General features: G+C 43.2%; 1 protein-coding gene and 1 pseudogene across 1 annotated transcript; one reads left to right on the top strand and one right to left on the bottom strand.

Moving 5' to 3' along the window:
- LOC106503864 lies at positions 611 to 10,389 on the bottom strand (annotated as a pseudogene).
- LOC102186385 (GTPase IMAP family member 6) lies at positions 10,300 to 17,093 on the top strand. Its single transcript, XM_018046759.1, has 3 exons — positions 10,300 to 10,549; positions 12,483 to 12,567; positions 14,902 to 17,093. Exons 1-3 carry the CDS (start codon positions 10,388 to 10,390, stop codon positions 15,549 to 15,551), a joined length of 897 nt encoding a protein of 298 aa, XP_017902248.1. The 5' UTR covers positions 10,300 to 10,387; the 3' UTR covers positions 15,552 to 17,093.

The following is a 26,942-nucleotide window of genomic DNA, read 5'->3' as shown; positions in this document are numbered from 1 at the left end:
TTGAAATGGGCCTTTGGAATTATTGTTTATTTGCGGCTATTACAAATGTTATTTATCTTTTTGTTCATTTGTTGGAAAAAAATATGCTGAAATAAATCAAAGGGTCTATAGTAAAAAGTAAGTTTCCTCCCACCCCTGATTCCTGGAATCTGAAATTCATTTCCCCAGTGGCGAGCAGAGTGGCCAATATTTAAACAAATATTTTGTATATATGCATAAACATACATTATGTCTTGTACTTGTTATCTACTGCTGTGTAACAAATTACCCAAAACTTAGTGGCTAAAAACAACAAACATTTATCATCTCATCTCTCAGGAACCAGAGAACACTGCTGCTGGGGGGAGACTGGAAGCTTTGCTGATATTTACACAATATTCACAAGGGGCCTGTGTAATGTGTTTCACAGGTAGTGTTAATGCTCAATGCAAAATGCATTTCAGCCTTGTAATTCCTTTCATTTGAGTCTTTGAACCATGTCCAATGAACCAGAACTCAAACTAAGAAATTTTGTAGTTGGTATTTGTTGGAGGGGAGGGAGGCATTGAGAGCAATAGGGAGTGAGCTGGAGAGATGCTTTGCTAACCATAGTAAACTTTGAAAAAAATTGTTACTTCTTGAACAAAGGAAATATTCTTGAAAGCAGCTTCATAATTTCATCAAATACATAGCTAAATATATTGTCTTGAGCCTCCTTCCTAATGTTTCCTAGTTTCTCTTCATATTTCATCTTTGGTAATTTAATTTTCCCCTATTTTTCCTGTATAATCTTCTTGCATACTTGAGCACACTCCTTTTCCACTTTTTGGATTTCTATTTCTAATTGATCAGCATATCTTTTATTCAAGACTTCTTCCAGCTTTCTCAGGCTTTCCAATGTGCCCTTGTATCTGGGGTCAGAAAAGTAAGCCCCTTGGTTGTTCTGCACCATCTTGTCTATCAGCTCCACCAGCTCCTGCACCTGAGCTTCCTTCTCAGCCTGCTCTGTGTTTCTGCTGTTACTGATGGCATAGCAGCGGTGTCCACACTCCTGGAGGAGGCTTCATAGGTTTACATCTACATCCTTCAAAAAGTCGCTCAGGCTCTGGTCCCCCAGTTCATCTCTGCAAGTGAATAAGATGATCATATACTTCATGGCTGCTTTCCCAAATAGATTCTTGACCAACACCACAGTTTCCTGCTCTTCCTGTGTGTAGCGGCCCAGCCTCAGGACCAAGACGATGGAGTGAGGCCCAGGACAGGAGGCGAGGACACATTGGCTGATTTCCTTGCAGGTGGCCATTTGGGTCTTCTGGGTGTCGAAGAGCCCTGGAGTGTCAACAACCAGAAGGTCTCTCCCCTTCCATCCCTTCCATTTCCGGGATGCTTTCTGACAAGTTTTGGTAACAGCTTCAGCAGAAATCCTAGAGTCAAATACTTTTTCCCTGAGGATGGTGTTGGCAGTCACACTTTTTCCACTTGTGGTCTTCTCAACCAGCATGATCCTCAGACTGATATCCTGAACAGCAGTGGTGTCCACATCAGAGGCTGTGGAGAGTAGGCAAGTCAGCTATAGTTTACAAAGGAAAGAAAAATAATGTTCAGATTAAGTTGAAACCATTCCCAACCCGGATTTCTTACTCTACTGAATATATAAATCAAGTCTTCTAAGCCAGGTGAAGTATTTTCACAGAGGATTTGTTCTTTGATATCTTCTATTTATTATTCTAATTCCCACTAAATGCCTCTCCTGTGTTGCTGTGAAGAAAGTAGCGTTTACATGTTTAAATGTTTTTTACTGTAATTTTTTTTTCCATTTAACAAAATAATATATCCATTTTGTTTTTGAAAAAGTTCAGGTTTAAAAATCAAATCTGAGGAATCCTGGTGGCAGTAGTTAGCATCCTATGCCATGAAAGAGTGCTCATTAAAAAGCACTAACAATCCAGACTCAAACAGAAAGAAAGTATGGATGGAGGAGAGACAATAGTCCCACATGGAGACTCTCAATATGGAAGGAAAACAACCACATGGTGAGACATGTGAAAACTGTCCTGAAATTTGCACATGCCACATAGAACTAACCTAGTCTTATTTGTCAAGTTGCATGAAGGAAGAAAAATTTGATGTTCTTATTGTAAAAGTACTCTAATATTTAGAAGCAATAATGGGTGCCTTATGATTTATCATAAAATAAAATGTTTGAAGTGGGTCTGATGGTCATCTGGCTACATAGTTGAGACAATAATCCTGCAGTGACTGAGAAAACAGATCTGCTATTGTTGAAATTTTAAATTACATACACCTATTGTGGATAAATAGAGCTTATCAATATTGCCCCTCACCAGATGGTCAATACTGAAATCAGATTGATTATATCCCTTACAGCTGAAGACGGACAAGCTTTATACAGTCAGGAAAAATAAGACCTGAAGCTCACTGTGGTCATGAGCTCCTTATTGCAAAATTCAGGCTTAAATTGAAGAAATTAGGGAACACCACTAGATCATTCAGGTTTGACCTAAATTAAATCCCTTTATGATTAAACAGAGGAGGTGAAGGATAGATTCAAGGGAGTAGGTTCCGTACACAGAGTGCCTGAAGAACTATGGACAGAGGTTTGTAACAGTGTACATGAGGTGATAACTGAAACCATCCCAAGGAAAAAGAAATGTAAGCAGGCAAAGTGGTTGTCTGAGGAGGCCATACAAATAAATAAGAAAAGTAGAGCACCAAAAGGCAAAGGACAAACAAAATATATACCCAACTGAATGCAGAGTTCCAGAGAATAGCAAGGAGAAAGAAGAAAGCCTTCTTTAGTGAACAATGCAAAGAACTAGAGGAAAACAATAGAATGGGAAAGAATAGAGAACTTTTTAAGACAACTGGGCTTCCCTGGTGGCTCAGACAGTAAAGAACCTGCCTGCAATTCAGGAGACCAAGATTTAATCCCTGGGTCAGGAAGATTCCCTGGAAATAGAAATGGCTACCCACTCTAATATTCTTGCCTGGAGAATTCTATGAGCAGAGGAGCCTGGTGGGTTACAGTGGACTACAGTCCTGGGGTTGCAAAGAGTTGGACATGACTGAACAACTTTTACTCACAAGGGAATATTTCATGCAAAGACGGGCAAAATAGAGGGAAGATATGGCAAGGATCTAACAGAAGCAGAAGAGATTAAGAAAAGGTGACAAGAATACACAGAAGAACTATACAAAAAAGGTCTTAATGACCCAGATAATCACATGGGGTCAGTCACCTAGAGCCAGATATCCTGGAGTGTGAACTCAAGTGGGCCTTAGGAAGAATTATTATGAGCAAAGCTAGTGGAGGTGATGGGATTTCAGCTGAACTATTTAAAATTCTAAAAGATGATGCTGTTAAAGTCCTGCACTCAGTATGCTGGCAAATTTGGGAAACTCAGCAGTGGCCACAGGAGTGGAAAAATTTTCATTCCAATCCCAAAGAAAGGTAACACCAAAGAATGTTCAAACTACTGTACGATTGTGCTCATTTCACATGCTAGCAAGGTAATGCTCAAAATCCTTCAAGCTAGGCTTCAACAGTACATGAAGCAAAAACTTCCAGATGTACAAGCTGGATTTAGAAAAGGCAGAGAAACCAGGGATCAAACTGCCAACAACACTGGATTAAGAGAATTCCAGAAAAACATCTCCTGCTGCTTCTTTGACTAGAGTAAAGCCTTTGAATGTGGATCACAACAAACTGGAAAACTCTTATTAAAGAGATAGGAATACAAGGCCACCTTACATGTCTCTGGTTCTAACTGGTCAAGAGGCAACAATTAGAATCAGACATGGAAAAATGGACTGGTTCAAAACCGGGAAAGGAGTACCTCAAGGCTATACATTGCCACTCTGCTTATTTAACTTCAACGTAGAGTACATCATGTGAAATGCTGGGCTGAAGGAATCACAAGCTGCAATCAAGATTTCTGACAGAAACACCAACAACCTCAGGTATACAGATGATGCCACTTTAATCGCAGAAAGTGAAGATGAACTAAAGAGCCTCTTGATGAGGGTGAAAGAGGAGAGTGAAAAAGTTGTCTTAAAGCTCAACATTCAGAAAACTAAGATCATGGCATCTGGTCCCATCACTTCATGGCAAATAGATGGGGAAAAAGTGGAAACTGCCAGATTTTATTTTGGTGGGCTCCAAAATCACTGTGGATATTGACTGAAGCCACAAAATTAAAAGACACTTGCTCCTTGAAAGAAAAGCTATGACACACCTAGACAGCATATTAAAAAGCAGAAACATCACCTTGCTGACAAAAGTCTATATAGTCAAAGTTGTGGTTTCTCCAGTAGTCATGTATGGATGTGAGAGTTGGATCATAAATAAGGCTGAGCACTGAAGAACTGATGCTTTTGAACTGTGGTGATGGGGAAGACTTGAGAGTCCCTTGGCCAGCAAGGAGATTTAACCAGTCAATCCTAAAGGAAATCAACTCTGAATATTCACTGGAAGGACTAATACTGAAGCTGAAGCTCCAATACATTGGCCACTGATGCTGAAGCTGATGCTCTAGTACTTTGGACTAGTACTTTGTGAAGAGCCAACTCATTGGAAAAGACCCTGATGCTGGGAAAGATTGAGGGCAAGAAGGTGGTGACAGAGGATGAGATGGTTGGTGGCATCACCAGCTTAGTGGACATGAGTTTGAGGAAACTCTGGGAGATAGTAAAGGACAAGGAAGCCTGGCAGGCTGCAGTTCATAGGTTCACAAAGAGGTGGACACAACTTAGCAAGTGAAAAACACAACAGAGACATAACACTGAAGTAGAACAGGATTCCTGGAAGGAAGAATAGAGAAAGTAGTGGAAAACTCCTCGCAAGATAGCATCAACTCTCACATGGTTTCACAGGAGAATTCCATGAAACCGTTAGCAATCATGGGCACTTGATTCCTGAGAATCCCAATTTTTCTTAAATTATTCCAGAATATAGGAAAATAAAGTAAACCTTAAAATTCTAAGAAGTAAATGTATCTTTGAGCCACAAAGTTGACAAAGATTTTATCAAACAGAAAGCTACAGTTGAATCTCATGTATGAATATCAATACAAAATCCTAATCATGTATTAATGAAAACAGAATCTGACATTTAAAAAATTATTTTAAATATTTATTTATCTATTTGGCCACACCAGCACATGGATCTTCAATCTTCATTGTGACATCTTTTTTAAATGCAGCTTGTAGGATCTTTAGTTGTTGCAATTGAACTCTTAATTGTGACATGTGAGATATATTTCCCTCACCAAAATGAATCTGGGGCCTGTACATTGGGAGGGTGGACTACCAGGGACATCCTCAGAATCTGACATTTTAAAAAGGGCTACATCATAACTGCATGGGATTTTCTCTGGAACACTAGAGTGAGGGGCGCAGGTTCAATAAGAGGAAAATCACTGATATTAAGATAGCCTTTTATAGTAAAAACACTTCATAAAATATGAATTGACACATACTTTCTTATCTATTTCTCTACTCATCCCAAAAGCCAGCAACTTACTCAATGGAGAAATACTTTCTCACTAAAACTATAATCATTCCACCTCACTTTCCAATGGTATTTGCGATATCCATCAATGCAAATAGAAAAGAAAGTGATTATAGGAATGAGAATTAGAAAAAGAAAAAAGGAGAGGCCGGATAGTAAATAACATCATAAAGCCTCTTAGAGAACTGGTGCACAAATAGGCCAGTAGGGGGGAAAAAAAAAACAACAGAAAATCTCTACAAATGCTCATTTGCATAGGGAAATTTAGTATATAATAAAGGCAACATTCCATATCAATGGAGAGAAGATGGACATTGTAATGAGAAGTATTGAAATAATTGAATAACCATTTGAAAAAGTATAAAATTGGATTCAGTCTTCATATCAATGTAAGAAGTATCCCAAATTCATCAAGTATTTGTTAAAAACTATATGCTATTGGAAGAAAGCAAACAAATTCTTTCAAAACACGAGAGTGAGGAAAACATTTCTAAACTGAGCCCAAAATACAGATATAATATGGAATCCAATTGATAAATCTGACTTTAAGTTTCTGGTTACATGTCAGAAGCTTGGAAGTCACTACTCCATCCTAAGAATAAGTGAAAGTTGAATGGACTGAAAAATCAACTTTTCTCGAATACTTCAGAGGTTGCTTTGAGGAGACAGGGCAAGGTGCTGCCCCCAAGACAAGAGAACAGACAGGGAAATACAGGGAGCCATGGCTCAGGAGAGCAGAGACTCAGCGTGGGCACCAGTGCTGGGGCAGCAAGACTGGGATTGACCATTTGCTTGATGGTCAGTGTGGAGTTAAAATTCCAGGAGGATCCTGTCGTTGAACGACCCACACTTTTGTGAGTTTTACTTCTGCGAGCCCCACCAGGTTCTGATAGTAAATATCCAAAAAATCCCCTAGTGCTTCCTGCTGCTGCTGCTGCTGCTAAGTCGCTTCAGTTGTGTCTGACTCTATGCGACCCCACAGATGGCAGCCCATCAGGCTCCCCCGTCCCTGAAATTCTCCAGGCAAAAACACTGGAGTGGGTTGCCATTTCCTTCTCCAATGCATGAAAGTGGAAAGTGAAAGTGAAGTCACTCAGTCACGTCTGACTCTTCGCGACCCCATGGACTGCAGCCTACCAGGCTCCTCCCTCCATGGGATTTTCCAGGTGAGAGTACTGGAGTGGGCTGCCATTGCCTTCTCCCTGCAGGGGAGGGGAAAAGAAATCATTTTGAAATGGGGCAAAGCATCTTGTTCTTCTCAACAAGGCCTGCCCTCAGAGGAAAGCAGTTAACCAGAGCCTGACCTGCTGGGGTTTTATCAAAGCCTAACTCACTTAGAGAAAGAGAAATATACTACTACAGTCAGTTCTAAGCCATTCATATAGGAAAAGGGAAATAGCCACCTCCAGTCCACTCAAATGCTCGAACCTGGGGTGGGGGAGAAAAATGCTTGTGAGGCTCACAGTCCAGAGGCAAAGGCTCACTAGAACTGTGATGTGCTCATAGACAATAGACTATGTCCCCTCCCTCACCCCAGCACCACAGTACTAAAGGCTCCTTTACAATTGCAGTTTTGTTTACCCAGGTCATCGTGTCCAGCTGGTGAGAAAAATGAGCAGACATACTAAAGAGCAAAAAATATAATTTGAAAAGACAGACCAAGCATCAGTACTAGACATGGCAGGCGTCAACTGAACAAAAACTCACAACCTAAAAGTTGAGAATGGTATTGTATTTGAGGAAGTACTGAAGACTATAGCTTGGGAGACACTCTCAAATGGCTCTGAGGAACTGTTCCAAAGAGGTAGTGGAGGAGACAGGATATATAGGAATCTTTGTTGAAAACAAAACAAAAGAAAACAAAATGTATGGTCAAGCATCAAAAGATTACTTCTAACCACAAAAAGCCAGACACTCAAATTAATGATTATAGTGCTTTTCTACATATGGGAAGATGCAAGAGTCTGGGCTCATTGAAACCATTCCTTTGATATGCATCTTAGCTATTTAGGGCCAGTATCCTGTTTTTCTCCAATCTGAATTCCCCTCAGGGCACACTGTCTGGGGCTGAAATGCTGATGACTTGATAATGGGCAACATTCATTACTTATTGAAATGGCAGGCAAGATTTATTTGTCTACCCAGGGATCTTGGAATGATTAGACCAGGAATTTAAAACAACTAAGATGAACATCCTAGGGCTCTAATGTAAGAATAGACGGGCCATGTAAGCAGAGACATGAAATCCTAAGAATCAAAAATAAATGTTCGAGATCAAAAATAGTGTAACAGAAAAGAAGAATGCCTTGGAAGAGCTAATTAGACCAGCCCAGATTATAGTCTTCAGGATCAGTTTCTGTGCAAATAATCCAGGCTCTCTTGGAGAAATGACTGATTTAAAATCTGAGGCAGGAAATGCATAAAATGAACTTGGATCATTTTACTGGACTTTTTATTTTTTATTTTTTGCATCCTGCTGCAAGCAAAGTAAACTATAAATAAATTATGAGATAATCCATGAAATCTAATGAAAGGATATGTGACAAAATTAAAAATTTATACTACCTTTGATATTGTGGTTATATTTTTTAGAATATAGTCTTTCTTCTTTAGATATGCATCTTAAAATATTTGCAGCCACCTTCTAGTGAAGTGTGGGAATCTAGATGAGAAGTCAGTAGGCAAGGTTCTAATCTTTTCTTGTCAACCTCTTTGAGCCTTGCAGAGTCACCAGTTCTCTGGTATTTGGTTCTCTTTTCAGTGAATAAAGAGAATTAGAGTAGGTTTAATGGAATGCTGTCCAAATGGCTTTCCAGTTCTGAAGGTCTGCCTTGGAGTCACTAACCTGTATTGAAGGAAAACAACAGGTTTCCAGGTAATATTATCACAACATACACTGGCTAAAAAGTATACTATGAAGACAAGCTCAGCCCCACCTAATGAAAGAGTAAGTGTATATTACCTATGTTCCAGCCTCTAGCAACCACCATTCCACTCACTGATTCTACAACTTTGACTATTTTGTATATAAATGGAATCACACAGTATCTGTCTTTCTGTGACTGCCTTGTTTCATTTAGTATACTGTTCTCATATTTTATTTGTATTGTCTCATATGGTATGATTTTTCTTTTTTAAGGTTGAATAATATTCCACTGTATGCTTTTCTTTTAATCCACTCATCTGTTGATGGATATTCAGGCTGTTTCCACCTCTTGAATATTGGGAATAGTGCTCTAATAAATGTAGAAATGCTAGTGTTTCTTTAAGATTCTGATTTCAATTTTTTGAATCAATGCCCAGAAGTAAAATTGCAGGATCATTTAGTACCTCTGTTTTTCATTTTTTGAGACGCCTCCAGACTGTTTTATGGTTAGATCTCATCTTAAGTGTTCTTATCATAATAAAATAAAGTTAAAAAATTAAAACTATGAGTAATGTGGTAGTTATAGCAATGAGTATAGGACCATTGGACTGAGAGGGGGAACAGATCACAATATTATATTATTAGAAAACAGATGGAGAAGGCAATGACAACCCACTCTAGTACTCTTGCCTGGAAAATCCCATGGAGGGAGGAGCCTGGTAGGCTGCAGTCCATGGGGTCGCTGGGAGTCTGACATGACTGAGGGACTTCACTTTCACTTTTCACGTCCATGCATTGGAGAAGGAAATGGCAACCTACTCCAGTGTTCTTGCCTGGAGAATCACAGGGACGGCGGAGCCTGGTGGGCTGCCGTCTCTGGGGTAGCATAGAGTTGGACACGACTGAAGCAACTTAGTAGTAGCAGCAGCAGAAAACAGAGAGTTATCAAAGTAAATTAAAAAAAAAAAAACCCAATGCATCAGCTGAGCAAACACCACTTAAAAAATGAAAAAGGAAGAAGTTAAACAAAAATGTTTCTGCACTATTTCTCTACACATAAATGAATATGATACATAAAAATGGAATCAAATCATAAGAGAACGTAACCCAATGTAAAGAATATTTCCTCATGTGCTTTAGACTATGAAACACTATAATAAGAATACAAACTCAAAAACAAAATTCCCAAGAGGAGATGTTAGAAGGAAGAATGAGAAGAAAATGCAGGCTCAGAGAAACAAAGTGAAGATAAAAAGTGTAATCATTTCAGGACCCATGAATGAGTTAGAAGCAAAGAGGTAGGAAAAGATATAATTCAAAAGTAAATGTCTTATTAATAGGAAAGCCTTTCACAACAAATGAAAATCTCAAACACGAGAAGGTTCAACAGTTAGAGAACGACTAACATGTGAGTAGGAACAACCACAAATCTTACTTAAAAAGGATTGATGTTGCTGAAGTTGACAAATCAATAAATAAAACCGAGGAAGCATAATCCAGTAGTTTCTCTGAAATGGGAAAAATAACCCCCTCAAAAATCTAACTCTTTAGGAAAAAGAAGAGCACATTTCATTCCTGGAAACTTGATGTAAGATATTTAATACTGAATTCAGTGTTAAACATTTTCCGAGAGATCTGCTGTTTTGGTTTAAGCCTCTGAGTTCCACTTGTCCTAATGCAGGATCAAAGTAATAACGTTCGTGTTCCTGTTTCCCCTGTTGACGTTACCAGTGAAGTCACTCTGTCGTATCCCACTCTCTGCGCCCGCATGGACTGCAGCCTGCCAGGCTCCTCTGTCCATGGGGTTTTCCAGCTGAGAACACTGCAGGGGGGTGCCACCAGGGCCACAGACAAGCGCAGCCGGCAGAGCTTTCTGCGTGGGGGGCGGGGGTGGGCCTGGCCGGAGGGCTCCGCCCACTCCCTCTTCCCTCTTCTCACAGCTGACAGCTGCACTCTCAAGGGCAGTTCTGGAGCTGAGCTTCCGGATCACGTAATACTGAAAACTATCCGTCATGTCCTCTATGCGTGTGTACGTCTGGGGCACTGTCTCTGATCTCCTCCATTCAGCCTGCAGTGTGTTAGCTCTCAAAGGAGACACAGAGAGTTCAGGAGAGCACACGGCCCCAGGAGACGCAAGACATGGGCATTCCTCCTGCCCCACGGACAGCAGGGCGGTAAGTCCAAGGCCGTGGTGACCCTGCCTGTGTGTGAGTCTGTGTGTGTGTGTGTGTGTTGTGCTTGAGAGTGTGTTGTGGGGGTGCGGTGCATAGTGTGTTTGGTGTATACATGTGTGTGTTATGTTGGTGTGATATATGTGTTTTGTGTGTGTCTATTTGTGTATGAATGAGTATATGTGTGTTTTCCGTGTGTGTTATGTTTGCATGTGTTGCATGTATGTTTATATGTTTGTTTGTATGTTTGTGTGTGTGAGTGGAATGTTGTGTGTGTGTATATTTGTATGTCTATGTTGTGAATATATGTATGTGAGTGGTCTCTGTGTCGCATGTTTGTGTTTGTGTGCCATGTATGTATGTTCATATGTTTGTGAGTACATGTGTGTTCATGTGTGTTGTATGTGTGTGCTATGTTTGTACTTTTGTACGTGTATGTGTGTAAGTAGTGTATGTGTTGTGTTTGTGTGTATCTTTTGTTTGTATGTTTGTGAGTGTGTGTGAGTCTGTGTGTGTGTGTGTATTGTGCTTGAGAATGTGTTGCAGGGGTGCTGTGCATAGTGTGTTTGTGTGTATATGTGTATGTATATGTGTGTGTGTTATGTTTGTGTGTATGTGAATGGTGTGTGTCAATTGTGTATAGATGAATATATGTGTGTTTTCCATGTGTGTTATGTTTGTGTCATATGTATGTTTATATGTGTGTTTGTATGTTTGTGAGCATATGCATCAATGGTGTGTGTTGTGTTTCTATGTATGGGTTGTTGTGAATACGTGTGTGTGAGTGGTCTCTGTGTCTTATGTTTGTGTTTGTGTGCTATGTATGTATGTTCATATGTTTGTGAGTAACTGTGTGTTCATGTGTGTCGTATGTGTGTGTTATGTTTGTACTTTTGTACGTGTATGTGTGTAAGTAGTGTATGTGCTGTGTTTGTGTGTATCTTTTGCTTGTATGTTTGTGAGTGTGTGTTTGTGAGAGGTGAGAGTGTCTGTGTGTGTGCACCTGTTTCAGGAGCAATGGGAGGAGCCAGGGGAGTCAGGACCTCGCAGCCTTTGGGCTGTGCCTGGTGCTCCCCGCTTACCCTTGGGCAGGACGCTCTGTGAGTCTCACTTTTCTCCTGTGAAACCTCACAAGGTGACAGATCTGCTCCATGTTGGAGACAAACACTGGCGCGTGGCCCACGTGTGGTGATGCCCTGTCCGGCAGGGTCTGGGGTGAGGCGGCCGGGGGCTGGGCAGACAGCTCTCTGGGCTTGAGAGTGGATGACAGGAGTTCCTGGTGGGCGACAATGCCCACCTTGGCAAAGAGGACTGGGAATTGCTCTAGAAAATATTGTGCAATGTCCTGGAATCTTCTAGGGGGACAAGATCTCAGGAATGTGTAGTTTGGACTCAGCATCCACATCTCCGGGGACACGGAGGCCCTGGCAGCACGACCACCCGAGTCGGTGGCCTGGAGCTGAGTGCCGAGGACCCGAGGCTCCTGGCAGGAGTGGACCCCACAGGGAGAGGAAGCCTGTGCTTGTCTGCCGCCCTCCTCACCACCCAGCACTCGGCCTCTGTGGCCCTCACTGCCAGGCTTCCCCCACAGATCGTCCTGGCCCCATGAGCCCCTCACCAGCCCCTCCAGTAACGTCCTCCTCACATCCACCCGGCACACTGGCCACTGCTCCCAGGACAGTGTCTGTCAGGATGAGTCTCTGGTCATTTCTCCCCATCACAGAATCCACCCCACCCAAGTGGAGACCATGTGCAGGGGAAGGAATGGGGAATCAGGGTCCCTAAAGGAAGTAGCGGGTGTCTCAGATGCCCTCTCACCCCATCCCATGCCAACAAACCAACACAAACAGCTTCCATGGGCAAGAGAAAGGCAAAATCAGGAGCCCCTGAAAGCTCGGAGGAAACCTCAGTAAGACACATGATGAGTTTTTTCTAGATGGAGGAAGAAGAATTTGAAATCCTTCTCCTGGAGGAACCTGAAGAAGGCGCATCCCAGGATCCTTCTCCAGATGGGTCAGGAGGTAAAATAACTTTCTAGCAGACATGAACTTGAGAGAGGCAGGGTTGGGGCCTGAAGGGCAGGTGGTGTGCTGGGGGGGCAGCCGGAGTCCCCGCTGTCAGAGATTTGCCCACTGGGGTGGCCATCACTGGGCGTTTGGATTGGGCCTTCCTTTACCCCACCCAGCCAGAGGGGAGGGCCCCTGATGGTGCCGTGGGTCAAAGAGGGTGACAGACCACAGCCACTGCCCCTTCACTGAGTGTCAGGAAGGATGTGTTCGTGGGTGTGACAGACGGCTCGCCCCCGGCCCCTGGTGGGTGTCGCGCTGGCTCTGCTGTGAGACTCTCAGGACCACGGGGGCTGCAAAGCACTAGTGAACACATAGGATGCAATCAAGGGCCCACAGGTATGGGCTCTGTCTTCCCAAGGGGCTCCCTCTCCCCAAAAGCTGTTTCATCAGAGTCAGGGGCTTCACTTTCATGGGTTCAACTTGACATCTAACCTGGGGAGACAGAACTTAGGAATTTAGGAAAGCTGGAAATCCATTACTTTCCTGGATAAAGGAATTGATTGGCAATTTATTATGCAGTTCCGTGCACCTATGTTTTTATTAGAAGAACTTCAGTGGCCTGAGCCATTGGGGAAAACCCATAATATTAAGCTGGATAAGAAAGCCACAGTCCCAGTGTTCACGCCTGATTTATCCTTTTTGCAGCAATCGGGGTTAAGTATTACTTTAAAATTCCTCTTCTGTGCTCGATGTATTTGGCTTTTAAGTCCAAAGATGTGGCATCAGGGTCTTCAGGCTTGCCCAGATGGGAAGCCACTGTCTTCCTCCAGCTTTGCATTTGAGTACAGATGGACATTGCCCTTCCCTGCTTCTGTGGAACTCCCAGTCATTCACTCAGGTCACCTGCAGAAGTTGGAGGGAGCCCATATCTTCCAGTCGGAGTTGGTGGGTGGGTCAGCCCACCAAGGCAGAAAGGCAGGAGAAACACACCCCTGCTGGGCAGAGCTGGAAGAAGATGGTGCCAGTCCTGGCCTCAAGAGGCTGAGGGCTCTGCACTGAGACACAGCAATGTCTTCGCTGGGAACAGACTGGGAATCAGTTAGGGTTTGATGCTTCTCTATGTGCTGTGGGTCCTGGGACCTGCAAGGCCAGGAGAAGGGAACTCCCTTCATGCCTTCCAGCCACAGTCATTTCTAAAATCTGGACTTGGGATCCTCAGTATTAGATGGGCATGAAACATCTACTCGCAGCTGATGGTTCTGATATTCTCCTGGGTGAGGGTGTCCAGCCCAAACTTCAAAGGTGGAGCTTAGGACTGTGACCCCAGTGTGAGTTGTGCTGTGGAGCTGGGAGTCTGGCTGAAAGGTCCCCACCGTCACAACACTCCTTGTTGGGAAAATTGAAGGTAATGTGGTGTGTTCGATCATGGCAGGGAGAGGACAGACACAGAGGCTTGTGCTTCCAACTTCACCCTCTTCCTGGAAAGGGTCTCCAACCAGAGGTGCTCGAGGAAGCTCAGGCTCCCAGTTCATGAGGGGATGATCCCACCTGGTGGGAAGAGGTGGCCCGAGAAGAAGTTTCAAAACAGAAGCATGAAACGTGTCATTCTACCATATGATCCCACAATTCCACTTCTGGGGAATATACCCCATAGAGTTGAAACAGATGGTGAATATATGTGCACTGAGGTACATAGTAGCATTATTCACAATAGCAAAAAGTGGAAACAGTCCCCCAACTCCATATATATCTGAATATGGATTCACATATACACCTACATTCATATATACACCTACACCTACAGTGGAATATTATTCAGCCTTAAAAAGGAAGGCAATCCTGACACTTGCTCCAACATGGATGAAGCTTGCACACATTGTGCAAAGTGAATAAGCCAGACACAGTAGGGCCAAAATTGCCTGATCCCAGTAATGTGAGGTCCTTAGAACAGTCAAACACATGGAGACAGAAAGAGCAGTGGACATCGCGTGTTGGGGGAGGCAGGATGGAGAGTGAGTGTTTACTGGGGACAGGGTGTCATTCGGAAAGATGGAAAGATCTTGAGATGCCCAAGTGATGACTGCCCAGCAATGTGAATGTACCAAAGGCTACACATAAACAGGGTTCAAACAGTACATTATATGTTATTTATTTTCTACCGTAATGTTTTCCCCAAAAGTGAAAAAAGGAGAAAAGAAAGGAAAGCGTGTGAACCTAGGGCATATCTCGGATGCAGACGCTGGGCTTCCTTTGTCCTGCCCACACCCGGACCTTCTGCCCCCCGGGGAGGCTAAAGCGGGGGAGGGGCTCTAACCTCGGCCCCCCACCTTCTCTTGATGCTTCCAGGGCTGCGGGGGGATGAAGGGATCCCACAGACGCTGAGGCTCATCCTGGTGGGAAAATCCGGGAGCGGGAAAAGCGCCACGGGAAACAGCATCCTCGGGAGGAGAGTGTTCGAGTCCAAGCTCAGCGCTCGCCCGGTGACCCAGGCCTTCCAGGAGGGGCGCCGCGCGTGGGCGGGGAGGGTGCTGCAGGTCATCGACACCCCCGACATCTTGTCCCGCTGGGAGGCGCCGCGGGGGACCGCTCAGGGCATTGGCAAGGCTGGCGCCCGTTCTTGGCCAGGGCCGCACGCGGTGCTCCTGGTGACTCAGCTCGGTCGCTTCACCGAGGAGGACCAGCGGGTGGCCAGGCGCCTCGAGGAGGTGTTCGGGGAGGGCATCCTGGCCCGCACCGTCCTGGTGTTCACGTGGAAGGAAGACCTGGATGGTGGCTCCTTGGAAAGGTACCTGCGGGAGACCGACAACCAGGCGCTGGCCAAGCTGGACGTGGTCTGCTCAAGGCGACACTGCGGCTTCAACAACAAAGGGGACGGAGCCGAGCAGGAGGCCCAGCTGAGGGAGCTCATGCGGCACGTCGAAGGGGTCCTGTGGGAGAACGACGGCCGCGCCTACAGCCCCCCGGCTGCCCCTCACCTCTGTGCCAGCACCCCATGAGAGCTGAGGCCTCCAGTGGCTGGGCGCCAAGGAAGGGCACAGGGACCAGGCTTGGCTGCGGGGCCTGCGCCACATCCTGAAGGAGCCTGAGCAAGTGCGCCCATCTGAGGTGCAGGCTTCCGTGACTTCCGGCCTGTCTTCCTAGGCCTGGAGTCCGGCTCCCAGGCCCCTCCACTTGCCCGCTCCATCCCAGAGGTCCCTGGCCCCCGCTGTGTCCAGAGCAGCCTCTGGTCAGGTGAGAAGAGGTGGCTGGGCTCCTGAGTTCTCAGGTCGGTCATCACACCTTCCAGAACACAGAGGGCCTCCTGCTCTGCACCCCCAGCCCATCCTCACTTGTCTCTGGCAGTCCCTCTCAACAGAACTCTGAGAAGCCAAGCCTCCTGAGGAGGGCCTGTGCTCCCTTCTGCCGTGGAACCCCGGCAACATCCCAGCCACTGGAGTCTTGGCTTAAAACTTGATGCAGCAGATCAGCATGGAATGTCGACCAGGCAACTCTGCATCTTTCGGAGAGTTGTGTCCTTGCCCATTAAGATGGCAGACACGATGGCTTTTAAGGCCCAGCGCCATGTGGGGCAGGACAGTCTCTGGGCTGGGGAAGAGAAGGCAGATAGAGGCAGGGGAGGGCCTCAAGAAGCTGCTCTTGATTCACTTTTGAAAGAGGCCACAACCCGCAGCAAAGGAGCCCCATGGGAAGGAGCAGAGCAGGGCAGGGGTATCCTGGGCCCAGGTCTGCTCAGGAAATGCGGCCTAGACCTGGCTTCAGGACACAGACCCACCCCGGAGGTCCAAGTGGACTTGGGCAGTGGAGGAGCTCTTCCCCGGGAGGCTTGGACAAGGGAGGTCACACACCTGGCACTGCACCCCATGATGCCCACCCTTCCGCATGGAGAGCAGAAGAGACTTCCAGCCCCGCCTCTGCCTGACCTGCAACCCCTTCCCTTCTCCTCTGTGAGAGGGGAGAAAGCGAGGGGCATCTGGGCCTGTAGGCGGGTTCCCCAGCCAGGTGTTTGGGGGTGTAGAATGGAGGGAGGAAGGAAGAAAGGGAAGCTGCAAAGAAAGAAGCAGGAGACCATGTGAACGTCCTCGGGAGCAGCCTACGGGCCTCGGAGAGTCCTGCACCTCGGGGTGTCATCTCGTCCTCACCCAGAGGACCCCTGAGAAAGCTGGGGCAGGTCTTTAGCTAAAAGGGTCTCAAGTCAGAACAGAGACATATTGGAATATGCTTAAGGTAGCCTTTGTGCCAAACCATTTACTAAGTAGGTGATCCATCTCCTGCTGAACTGAAACAGCAGTTATCATATGGTAAATTTTCATATTCCCTATGATTTCTGTGAGAATTTTTGCCTCTTTTCTTGTCTTCCGTCTTCTCAACTCCCATATGAATAAAATATTGACTTGATTCCTGTGGCTTTGATTGTAATGTGAACTCTCCCCTCCACCCCCAATTTCCTCCCTAGTCACCATTTTTTTATTTCTTTTGTTATTTTCAGGCATCATTTCTTCTGTGTGAAAATTAAAATTACTTGTTGAATTTTCTAAAAAGAACATTGTTGGTATTCCAGTTGTAGTTGTCTTATGTATATGTATTGAATTTGGGAGAATTGGAAGCAAGATAAGTCAGACAGAGAAGGACAAGTACTGCGTAATATGTGGAGTCGAAAAAGTCAAGCCTGTTTAAAAAAGGAAGAGAATAGTGGTTAACAATAAGTGGGGGCACAGGGGATAAGATTGATGGTGTTTTAGGCACAGACTTGTCACAAGCACTGAAAAACCATAGAGGTCTAAAGTACAGTATACTGAATGTAGGCAATAATATTGTAGTATAAGTATGTGATGTGCTGAAGATTGTTAAAATGGCAACTGTACTATGATACACCAGTCTACCAAAGTAACACTCAGCACACCTTAAATTTACACAATGTGAAAACAAATTTAAAGTCTCATTAAAAAATCTGAAACATTAAAAAAAAAAACTGGGAGACTTTGTAAATGCTTCAAGGATAAGTGAAGTAAGCTCATTTGGTTTCTAAGTGAATAGACCCATTACTTCATAGCCACTGAATTAACAGGTAAAATCATTCACATTTCCTTTAAGATAAGAAGATAAATATCCTTAACTAAGGTGCTTTCATTTTAACCCTGTTGGCTTAATTGATCTCTTCCTAGAAAATACAAGTATTGACCAAATGACAGGCACTGTCACTCACAAAACGTCAAGTCACTAAACGGCAAATGGCAAGTCACATCATTCATTAAAAATTCTAAAGGAATTGCTTAAAATTTTACAGAATATGGGGTTTTCTCTCCTTTATTTCTAAAAATCAAGGAAAATCCCTCCCATGACATTTCAGAAGGAAGGGGAGTTGTTGCTTCACACCATCACTTCTTGAGCATCAGAGAACAGGGAAGGCATTGTCAGTTTATTCTGGAAATCTCATGGTCTGTGTACCAGAAAGAGCTTTTGTGGATGAGGTCATGGGTAGGGGGAGGAGAGGGGTTTGTCTTGGCCAAAGCTGTGAAAATAGTGACCTTTGGAATTCATTATTCTCAAAAAAACCCCTACGCTGGAACAAAGCATGAAAGAGAGAGATCTGGAGAGTCCAAAGTGACCAGTTGAGTCCACGGGCTGCTTCCTCCTTGGTGGGTCAAAGCAGTGGCTAAAAATCTCAGGGAAGTGTTCCAGCTCTGAATTCTCCTGTAATAACTTTCATACATTCTGTAGAAAATTCAAAATAATGAGAGTTTTTAAACAACTGTTGGAAGACACTGAGAGTGACCAAGTACAGGGAGAGGCTATGGGGAACTTGACACTTCACTCAGGGGCCACGTGGCCGTCACATATATGTGGTTCCCCCCGAGAGCACGTCTCCAACCTGCTGATCCAAGGATGTCACTCAAGCAGAAATTCACAGGGACCTGAGAGTAAGAGGATGGAGTTTGGGAGCAGCCAGAGAGGGTAGATATTGATGGAGATGCCCACAGAGGGCATGGGTGGGAGCATGAGAAATTCTGCATAAAAACTCCCTTCAAATCTTTGGATGACCCAGGAATTGTGATCTCTAAAGGGTCCAGGGGAAATAACTTAGAAGGATGAATAAGCTGGTCAGAGATTTCAGAGTTGCCCTTAACAGCAAAGACAGAATTTTAGATTCTAGTCCACAAGCGTTCCACTGAAATACTAGTGGGAGTAAAGATTATCTCAGGACTAAGGGGCCTGCCCTGAAAGAGCAAAACCAGAACAGCTCCTTGCTAACGAAGACTCTTGAGATTCCCTTGGACTGCAAGGGGGTCCAACCAGTCCATCCTAAAGGGGATCAGTGGAAGGAGTGATGCTAAAGCTGAAATTCCAATACTTTGGCCACCTCATGAGAGGAGTTGACTCATTGGAAAAGACCCTGATGCTGGGAGGGATTGGGGGAAGGATGAGAAGGGGATGACAGAGGATGAGATGCCTGGATGGCATCACCGACTTAATGGATGTGAGTTTCAGTAGACTCCGGAGTTGGTGATGGACAGGGAGGCCTGGCGTGCTGCGATTCATGGGGTCACAAAGACTGAGTGACTGAACTGAGCCGAACTGAACTGAACTGAACTGAACTGAGCTGAACTGAACGATATTAAGCCTTCCAAAGTTAAGTTCAAAGGCATGGGCCAGTAATTTCAGTGCCTGCTGGAGCAAACCCAGGATCTTTCAGAAGAGCATAGTAATATCCCGAGTCTCTACAACATGCTATGGAGAATATCTGGTAAACTACTAAAAATTCTTTTTTTCTAACATGAAGGTAGAAAGTTATAAAGCTTCCCTCAACACATGTTTATCTGCATCTCATAATGTTTTGTGTGTTCTCTTTTCACTATCACTCAGTTTATATTTTGCATTTTCTTTGTGATATCTCTTTTCACTCATGGAGAATGTATTTAATTTCCAAATATTTGAGTATTCTCTCAAAATTGCACTATGCAATATGGTAGACACTAACCATATGTGGTTATTGAGCATTTTCAAATATAGCTATACCTGGAAAACTGAACTTTTATTTCATGATAATTTGTTTTAATTTAAATTTAAACACTGAAGCACTGTAAAATATTTTACTATGAAACACAGTTCAGTTGTTTGGGTAGAAATACACTTCACTCTAACTATTTTATCACATATTATTGTTGTATTGCAATGTAAACCTTGGGAACATTTATTGTTTCTAGTGTCAGAACATAAGCACATCATCACTGATTTAGTCGCTGTCCGAAGACTGATTCCCTTTGAACAATCTTCCTAATGAGTGTTGTGGTACTTTTATGAATACTTTGTCTAGACAGCATGGATGACAGTGATACAGAGCTACATTTAGTTAGTTATTAAATTTCAATCCTGGTGATTATTTTACTTATAATAGATTCAGATTAAGTTTTAGTTAAAAGTAAGCATGGAGAAAATTTAAGCTTCAAAATGAAGGCATGATATTGATGCAGAATGAATGGAGATGACAAAGCAGGTACTAAAACTGGAACAAAAGAGAGAAAAAGCCTGGAAAATGTTTTACAACATTCAGGATGAATGGTAATTGCAGTGGGCTGCAGTGCAATGAAACCAAGAAAAAAGAAACAAAAAAGGTGTTAGAGATCTTTTCAGTAAGTACATACAGGGTTTGATAAAATGTTTCCTCTTAGCTATCAAAAACAGACTTGACAAAACTAGTAATGGAAGCCAGAATTGAATGGACAACAAAAAACACTCTGGACATCTTTAACAGACTCAGGACGTGCAACTTTGGCCAGCTATAAAACAGCTTGGATTACTGGATTTAAAAAAAAATTCAATTGGAGAGATGATGACAATATTATTACTTTGGTTATGGAAAGTTTTCTTGTAAATGTTTAAAGAAAAAACTAAAAATTCTAATGTATACTAAACGTGAAAAACCTTCTACCAAATAATTGCCCAGAGGAGAAAAGACTTTTAAAATAATACCAAAGATTAATGGACTTAAAGTTTAAAAAATTGCAATTCTTTTTCTTGAGACCTAATGAGAATTGTGACTTTAGACACAATCGACATAACACTTTGAGTATGTCTTTATTTTTTAAAGCCTTTCCCCTCCTTATTTTAGCAATGGGTGGAAATGTGTGATTTTCTCTTGACATGAAAATATTTTCAATGTATGGTGATCTTGCCTGATGGGTTTAATATTTTCTGCATAACTGATACATGAACTCCTATAAGGCTATCCTCCATCCTGTTTTAAAAGTCAGAAAAAAGCAGCAAACTGGGAGGGAAATAGTTTATCCCCAGAGTAGTAATGTTTGAAGGGTTTCAAAGTATGTTGCTTTTCCCCTCCTTCCAACTGCGTGTCTCTCTCTATTTTCTTCTTACAGCTCACAAAATGTAAGGGTCTTGTTGTTGTTAAGAGTAGTTCTTTGTAGGTTCTTTTTTTTCTTCTTTCCCCAGATGAAAGTCCAATCTCTCCTTAGTTTGCTTCTCTGTGCAGTATTTGACTTGCTCAGTTCTTGCCTGATTGCATCAATGAGCTCTTCTTTTAGCTTGTGCTTAGTTCCCAGCATTTCGCATGATGTACTCTGCATATAGGTTAAATAGGCAGCCTTGATGTACTCCTTTCCCAATTTGGAACCAGTCTGTAGTTCTATGTCCAGTTCTAACTGTTGCTTCAAGATTGCCGGGGGAAATATCAATAACCTCAGATATGCAGATGACACCAACCTAAAGGCAGAAAGCGAAGAACTGAAGAGCCTCTTGATGAAAGTGAAAGAGGAGAGTGAAAAAGTTGGCTTAAAGCTCAACATTCAGAAAACTAAGATCATGGCATCTGGTCCCATGACTTCAAGGCAAATAGATGGGGAAACAGTAGAAACAGTGACAGACTTTATTTTTGGGGGCTCCAAAATTACTGCAGATGGTGACTGCAGCCATGAAATTAAAAGACGCTTACTCTTTGGAAGAAAAGTTATGACCAACCTAGATAGGACATTGAAAAGGAGAAATATTACTTTGCCAACAAAGGTCCATCTAGTCAAAGCTATGGTTTTTCCAGTGGTCATGTATGGATGTGAGAGTTGGCCCATGAAGAAAGCTGAGCACCAAAGAATTGATGCTTTTGAACTGTGGTGTTGGAGAAGACTCTTGAGAGCCCCTTGGACTGCAAGGAGATCCAACCAGTCCATCCTAAAGGAGATCAGTCCTAGGTGTTCATTGGAAGGGCTGATCCTGAAGCTGAAACTCCAACATTTTGGCCACCTGATGTGAAGAACTGACTCATTGGAAAAGAGCCTGAAGCTGGGAAAGATTGAAGGCAGGAGGAGAAGGGGATGACAGAAGATGAGATGGTTGGATGGCATCACGGACTTAATGGACATGAGTTTGAGCAAACTCTGGATATTGGTGATGGACAGGGATGCCTGGTGTGCTGCAGTCCATGGGGTTGCAAAGAGCTGGACATGACTGAGTGACAGAACTGAACTGGACGGGGCTCTCTTCCATTTCCAGGAGAAGGAGGACTCCTAACTGTGGTTTCTGGTCCCTGTTATGTCTTCACTTCATCTTTACTAGGGAGTCCTAGCATACTGTTAACAATATGATGGTTTGCTTTATTAGATTCAATTGTCTGTGTGTATACTTTTCCTTCAGAATCCTGGAAAGGAGAAGGGTTTTTGGCACTCTGGATCTAGCTGGTAATACTTGGAGCAGAGGAAATGCCTTGAAAAATTTGAAGCCACTATCCTTTTCTTTGTCAAACACAGGATATTTGCTCCAGTGTAATCACTGTCAAATCACTGTCTAGGACCAGCCACATTGGCAATGCCAGGGAACTGTTAGGAGTGCAAATTCTCAGATCTACTCACTCAGTAACTTTGCATGTTAACAAGTCTTCCAGGTGACTCTGATGCAAGCTAATGCTTCACAAAATATGGGAAAATCTGAATAGTCAGATTCCAATATTTTAAAAAATATTAAGAGATTTTTTTCAAAAGATGACAGCCTTGTCAACCAATGGATTGTCCATATCCTATCACTTCTCCAATTTTCAGAAAAAGAGTTAGTCACTAGACAATAACATTTTACACAGTAGTAGTCCAGCTAATTAGAGTTGAGAACAGTCTTTCCTCTCCTAGGCGAAGGGAAACAAGAAGGCAGAAGAATAAAGCAATCACATATGGTCCTAAATTTTTCTCTCCAGGTTCAGGAAACAAGAGGTATATTAGATAGCGAAGTTCTGGTCACTTCTTGCGTTTTGGTTTGGGGAGTGCCCTCTGGAAAAAATCCTTTCAAACATGGATGTCACTTTATGTGGTCCTTGTTTCAAGGATGGAAATATTTTCCGTTTCTATCTGCTTTGGTGGCTCCCCAGTACTTTCTAGTATTTGTTCTTTGTAGTTTATTCCAAAGTTTATCTGTAGGATATTTAATATCTTATAAGACTGTTAGGTAGGTAGAACAGGGAAAAGGAGTCCAAAATGGCGGTGGCTACAAGACAAGGAAGGGAAAAGCCCGTGAAAATGGAACAAAAGAAGGTCAGAGGACTGGAGTGAGGACCTCAGGTAAAACAAACAACACTCCTGGCTGGCCCAGTTTACATAGGACAGGCCCAGGGAGAGATAAACATATAAATAGAGGAGCCAAAGCTAGCTCTCTCTCTCTCCCGCGTGCTGGGGCACTCTTTTCCTTGTGTCTTTAGATCGATGTGCCCTCACGGCTCAAAGATGGATTTTCCTGCTATCTTCTAAATAAAATAGAGCTGTAACACTGAGCTGTAACACTGATTTGTCTAAGAGCTAGAACATGGTCCATTGGAGACCTGAGAGCTATAACATAGTCTATCCAAGACCTGAGAGCTGTGACATGCCAAAGGGGCTTTAATGTCCGTCACTCCAAATCATTGTTGTGATAAGACAAAGAATCGAGGAACATACACTTGCGTGACAAGACTCTGTTCTTTTTTGGAACCAGACTCGAGCACTGAGGTTCTATTTTCTTGTCCTTTCCTTGGTTCATGTGTAGAATGAGCAAGAGTTTAGGAGTGTAGAAAAGTTTGGTTGGGAATTGTCTAAAGAATTCACCATACTGTTGAAAATGAGGTCTCTCTAGAGTGAGAAGTGTGCAGCAAATTCATCCCAGCTCATATGGCAGGTGCAGCTGGACATCAGCTCACTAGCATTTGTCCCTTCCTCATTACTAACAAAACTATAGTTTTGCTTACCACAGCAATGGAACCATGTGAAATACTGAATTGTACTCAGTAAGAATTGTTTCTTGTAGGCGAGGTAAACATATGATCAAGAGGTGGTAGAAGAAGCCCTGTGGGTTGCCTTTGCTTTTGCAATAGAAGTGCCATCTTGTCTTCCTTCTTGTGTCTGTTCTTTCTGCCTGCAATTCTGACATGAGGCAGAAGCTGAAGTGGCCATCTTTCCATTCTGGGGAAAAAAGATACCAGAACCGGTGGAAGAAAAAATCAAGTTCTTTGGGTAGTTACGTCAGCTCTGGAGTACCAGCTATAAACTCCTTATATTAAAATTGAAACCTTTGTTAAGCTACTTTGGTGAAGTTGTATTTCCTGCAACCACGTGAAAGATCACCCTCTAGCTGATATTCCAGGGCTGAATGAGAGCCACTGCCTGGCCAGCCACAGAGAACGTAGACCATCTGAAGCTGTGGTCAAGTCAATTGAGGAGCCCCTGAAAGGGCACTTCCTGGATCAGAAATCAACTCACTCGGTGCCTTTACACCAGCTTGTCGACTTTCTTGTTGGGGATAGCAGGCCTTCAGAGGCTTGACAGACATGAGACATCACCCAGCAAGGAGGGGAGACAGAGGCTGAGGCTGGAGACCCCATGTGTACGGCATGTGTGCGTGCCTAGTTGTGTCAGACTCTTTGTGACTCTGTGGACTGTAGCCCTCCGTCCATGGAATTTTCCAGGTAAGAATACTAGAGTGGGTTTCCATTTCCTTCTTCAGGGGATCTTCCCAACCCAGGGATCGAATCTGTGTCTCCTGCATTGACAGGCAGATTCTTTAACACCGGCACCACCTGGGAAGCCTGGAGAACGCCATCTTTCTCCACAAACCAGTGTCCTGTAAGGCATCCAAAGTCCATGGGAGGAAATAAATACAATGGTTGCAGAAAGTGTCTGAGTCACCTACATGCAGACTGAACACTATCTAAAGTGGCTCTTTTTTTCCCGCCTAAGTCTTTACTGAATTTGTTACAGTATCGTTTTTCATTTATGTTTTAATTTTTTGGCTGCAAGTCATGTGGGATCTTTAGGCCGCGGCTAGGGATCAAACCAGCACCACCTGCATTGGAAGGCAAAGTCTTATCAACTGGACCACCAGGGAAGTCCCTAATGGGGCTCTTTAACACATCAGATTGGACTGGTTTTTACATGAGAGCAGACATTTAATTCTGAGTTTTCTCTGGAAATAATGGATAAGACCTAGGAAAGATTATGAAATTTTAGACAATGTAAACATATACCTTTTCTCTCTATTCCCTAAATGTAGTACATGTTTAATTTTGGCACAGATGGCATTTCCAGTGGATTCGAAATTGTTCTGGAGGGCATGACTGACTTATAGTCTCAGAGGACTCATTTCCGTACACTTGTTCAAAACTTTAGGTCTGTAAAGGTAACTATTACCTCAAGAGGAATTAAATATAAACAACATTTTCTCATATCATTATCTTTTCTCACAAATCCTATATCAACAATACAAAGCTTAAGAAAAGTTCATTTCAGTTCAGTTGCTCAGTCGTGTCCAACTCTTTGTGACCCCATGGACTGTAGCATGCCAGGCTTCCCTGTCCATCAATAACTCCTGAAGTTTGCTCAAACTCATGTCCATCGAGTTGATGATGCCATCCAACCATCTCATTCTCTGTCATCCCCTTCTCCTCCCACCTTCAATTTTTCCCACCATCAGGGTCTTTCAAACGAGTCAATTCTTTGCATCAAGTGGTCAAAGTATTGGCATTTCAGCTTCAGCACCAGTCCTTCCAATGAATATTCAGGACTGATTTTCTTTAGGACTGACTGGTTTGATCTCCTTGTAATTGAAGAGACTCTCAAGAGTCTTCTCCAACACCACAGTTCAAAAGCATCAATTCTTTGGCACTCAGCTTTCTTTATAGTCCAAATCTCACATCCATACATGACTACTGGAAAAACCATAGCTTTGATTAGATGGACCTTTGTTGGCAAAGTAATGTCTCTGCTTTTTAATACACTCTCTAGATTGGTCATAACCTTTCTTCCAAGGACCAAGTGTCTCTTAATTTCATGGCTGCAGTCACCATCTGCAGTGATTTTGAAGCCCCTAAAAATAATGTCTGTCACTGTTTCCCCACCTATTTGCCATGAAGTAATGGGACTGGTTGCCATGATCTTAGTTTTTAGAAGGTTAAGATTTAAGCCAACCTTTTTCCTTTCCTCTTTCACTTTTCATCAAGAGGCTCTTTAGTTCTTCTTTATTTTCTGGTCATAATGAGATAAAACCAGAAATTACTTCTGGGAAAATGTGCTTCCGTCTGGAAACTGAAATGGCGCATTGTATTAAGCAACTCTGGTTGAAAACAAAAATACAAACTGAGTCTTTAGAGTTTCTTAAAGATCATAATAATGAAAACATTAAATATCAGAAGCTGTAGGCTTCATTGAAAGTAGTGACCAGAGTAAAATGCATTGTGCCAAAATCTTTTTCAATAAAAGTGAAAGAAAGTGGCTCAGCTCGTAAAGAATCTGCATGCAATGTTGGGAGACCTGGGTTCAATCCCGGGGTTGGGAAGATGCCCTGGAGAAGGGAAAGGCTACTCACTTCAGTATTCTGGCCTGGAGAATTCCATGGGCTATGCAGTCCATGGGGTTGGAAACAGTTGGATATGAGTGAGCTACTTTCACTTTTACTTTCACAAGAAGGAAAATAAATCTCACTAAAAAAAAAAAAAACCACTGGAAAAAGTGAAGTAAGGTAAATTAAAAGCAAGTACAAGTACAAAGTTATGATCAACCTAGATAGCATATTGAAAAGCAGAGACATTACTTTGCCAACAAAGGTCCATCTAGTCAAGACTATGGTTTTTCCAGTAGTCATGTAGTGATGTGAGAGTTAGACTGTGAAGAAAGCTGAGCACTGAAGAATTGATGGTTTTGAACTATGGTATTGGAGAAGACTCTTGAGAGTCCCTTGGACTGCAAGGAGATCCAACTAGTCCATTCTAAAGGAGATCAGTCCTGGGTGTTCATTGGAAGGAGTGATGCTAAAGCTGAAACTCCAGTACTTTGGCCACCTCATGTGAAGAGTTGACTCATTAGGGCAGGAGGAGAAGGGGATGACAGAGGATGAGATGGCTAGATGGTATCACCGACTCAATGGATGTGACT

This window comes from Capra hircus, chromosome 4, assembly GCF_001704415.2.
Source record: "Capra hircus breed San Clemente chromosome 4, ASM170441v1, whole genome shotgun sequence".
Classification (NCBI taxonomy): domain Eukaryota; kingdom Metazoa; phylum Chordata; class Mammalia; order Artiodactyla; family Bovidae; genus Capra; species Capra hircus.
Note: the sequence above shows the minus strand (reverse complement) of the source record. Positions and strands in the feature narration are given on the sequence as shown.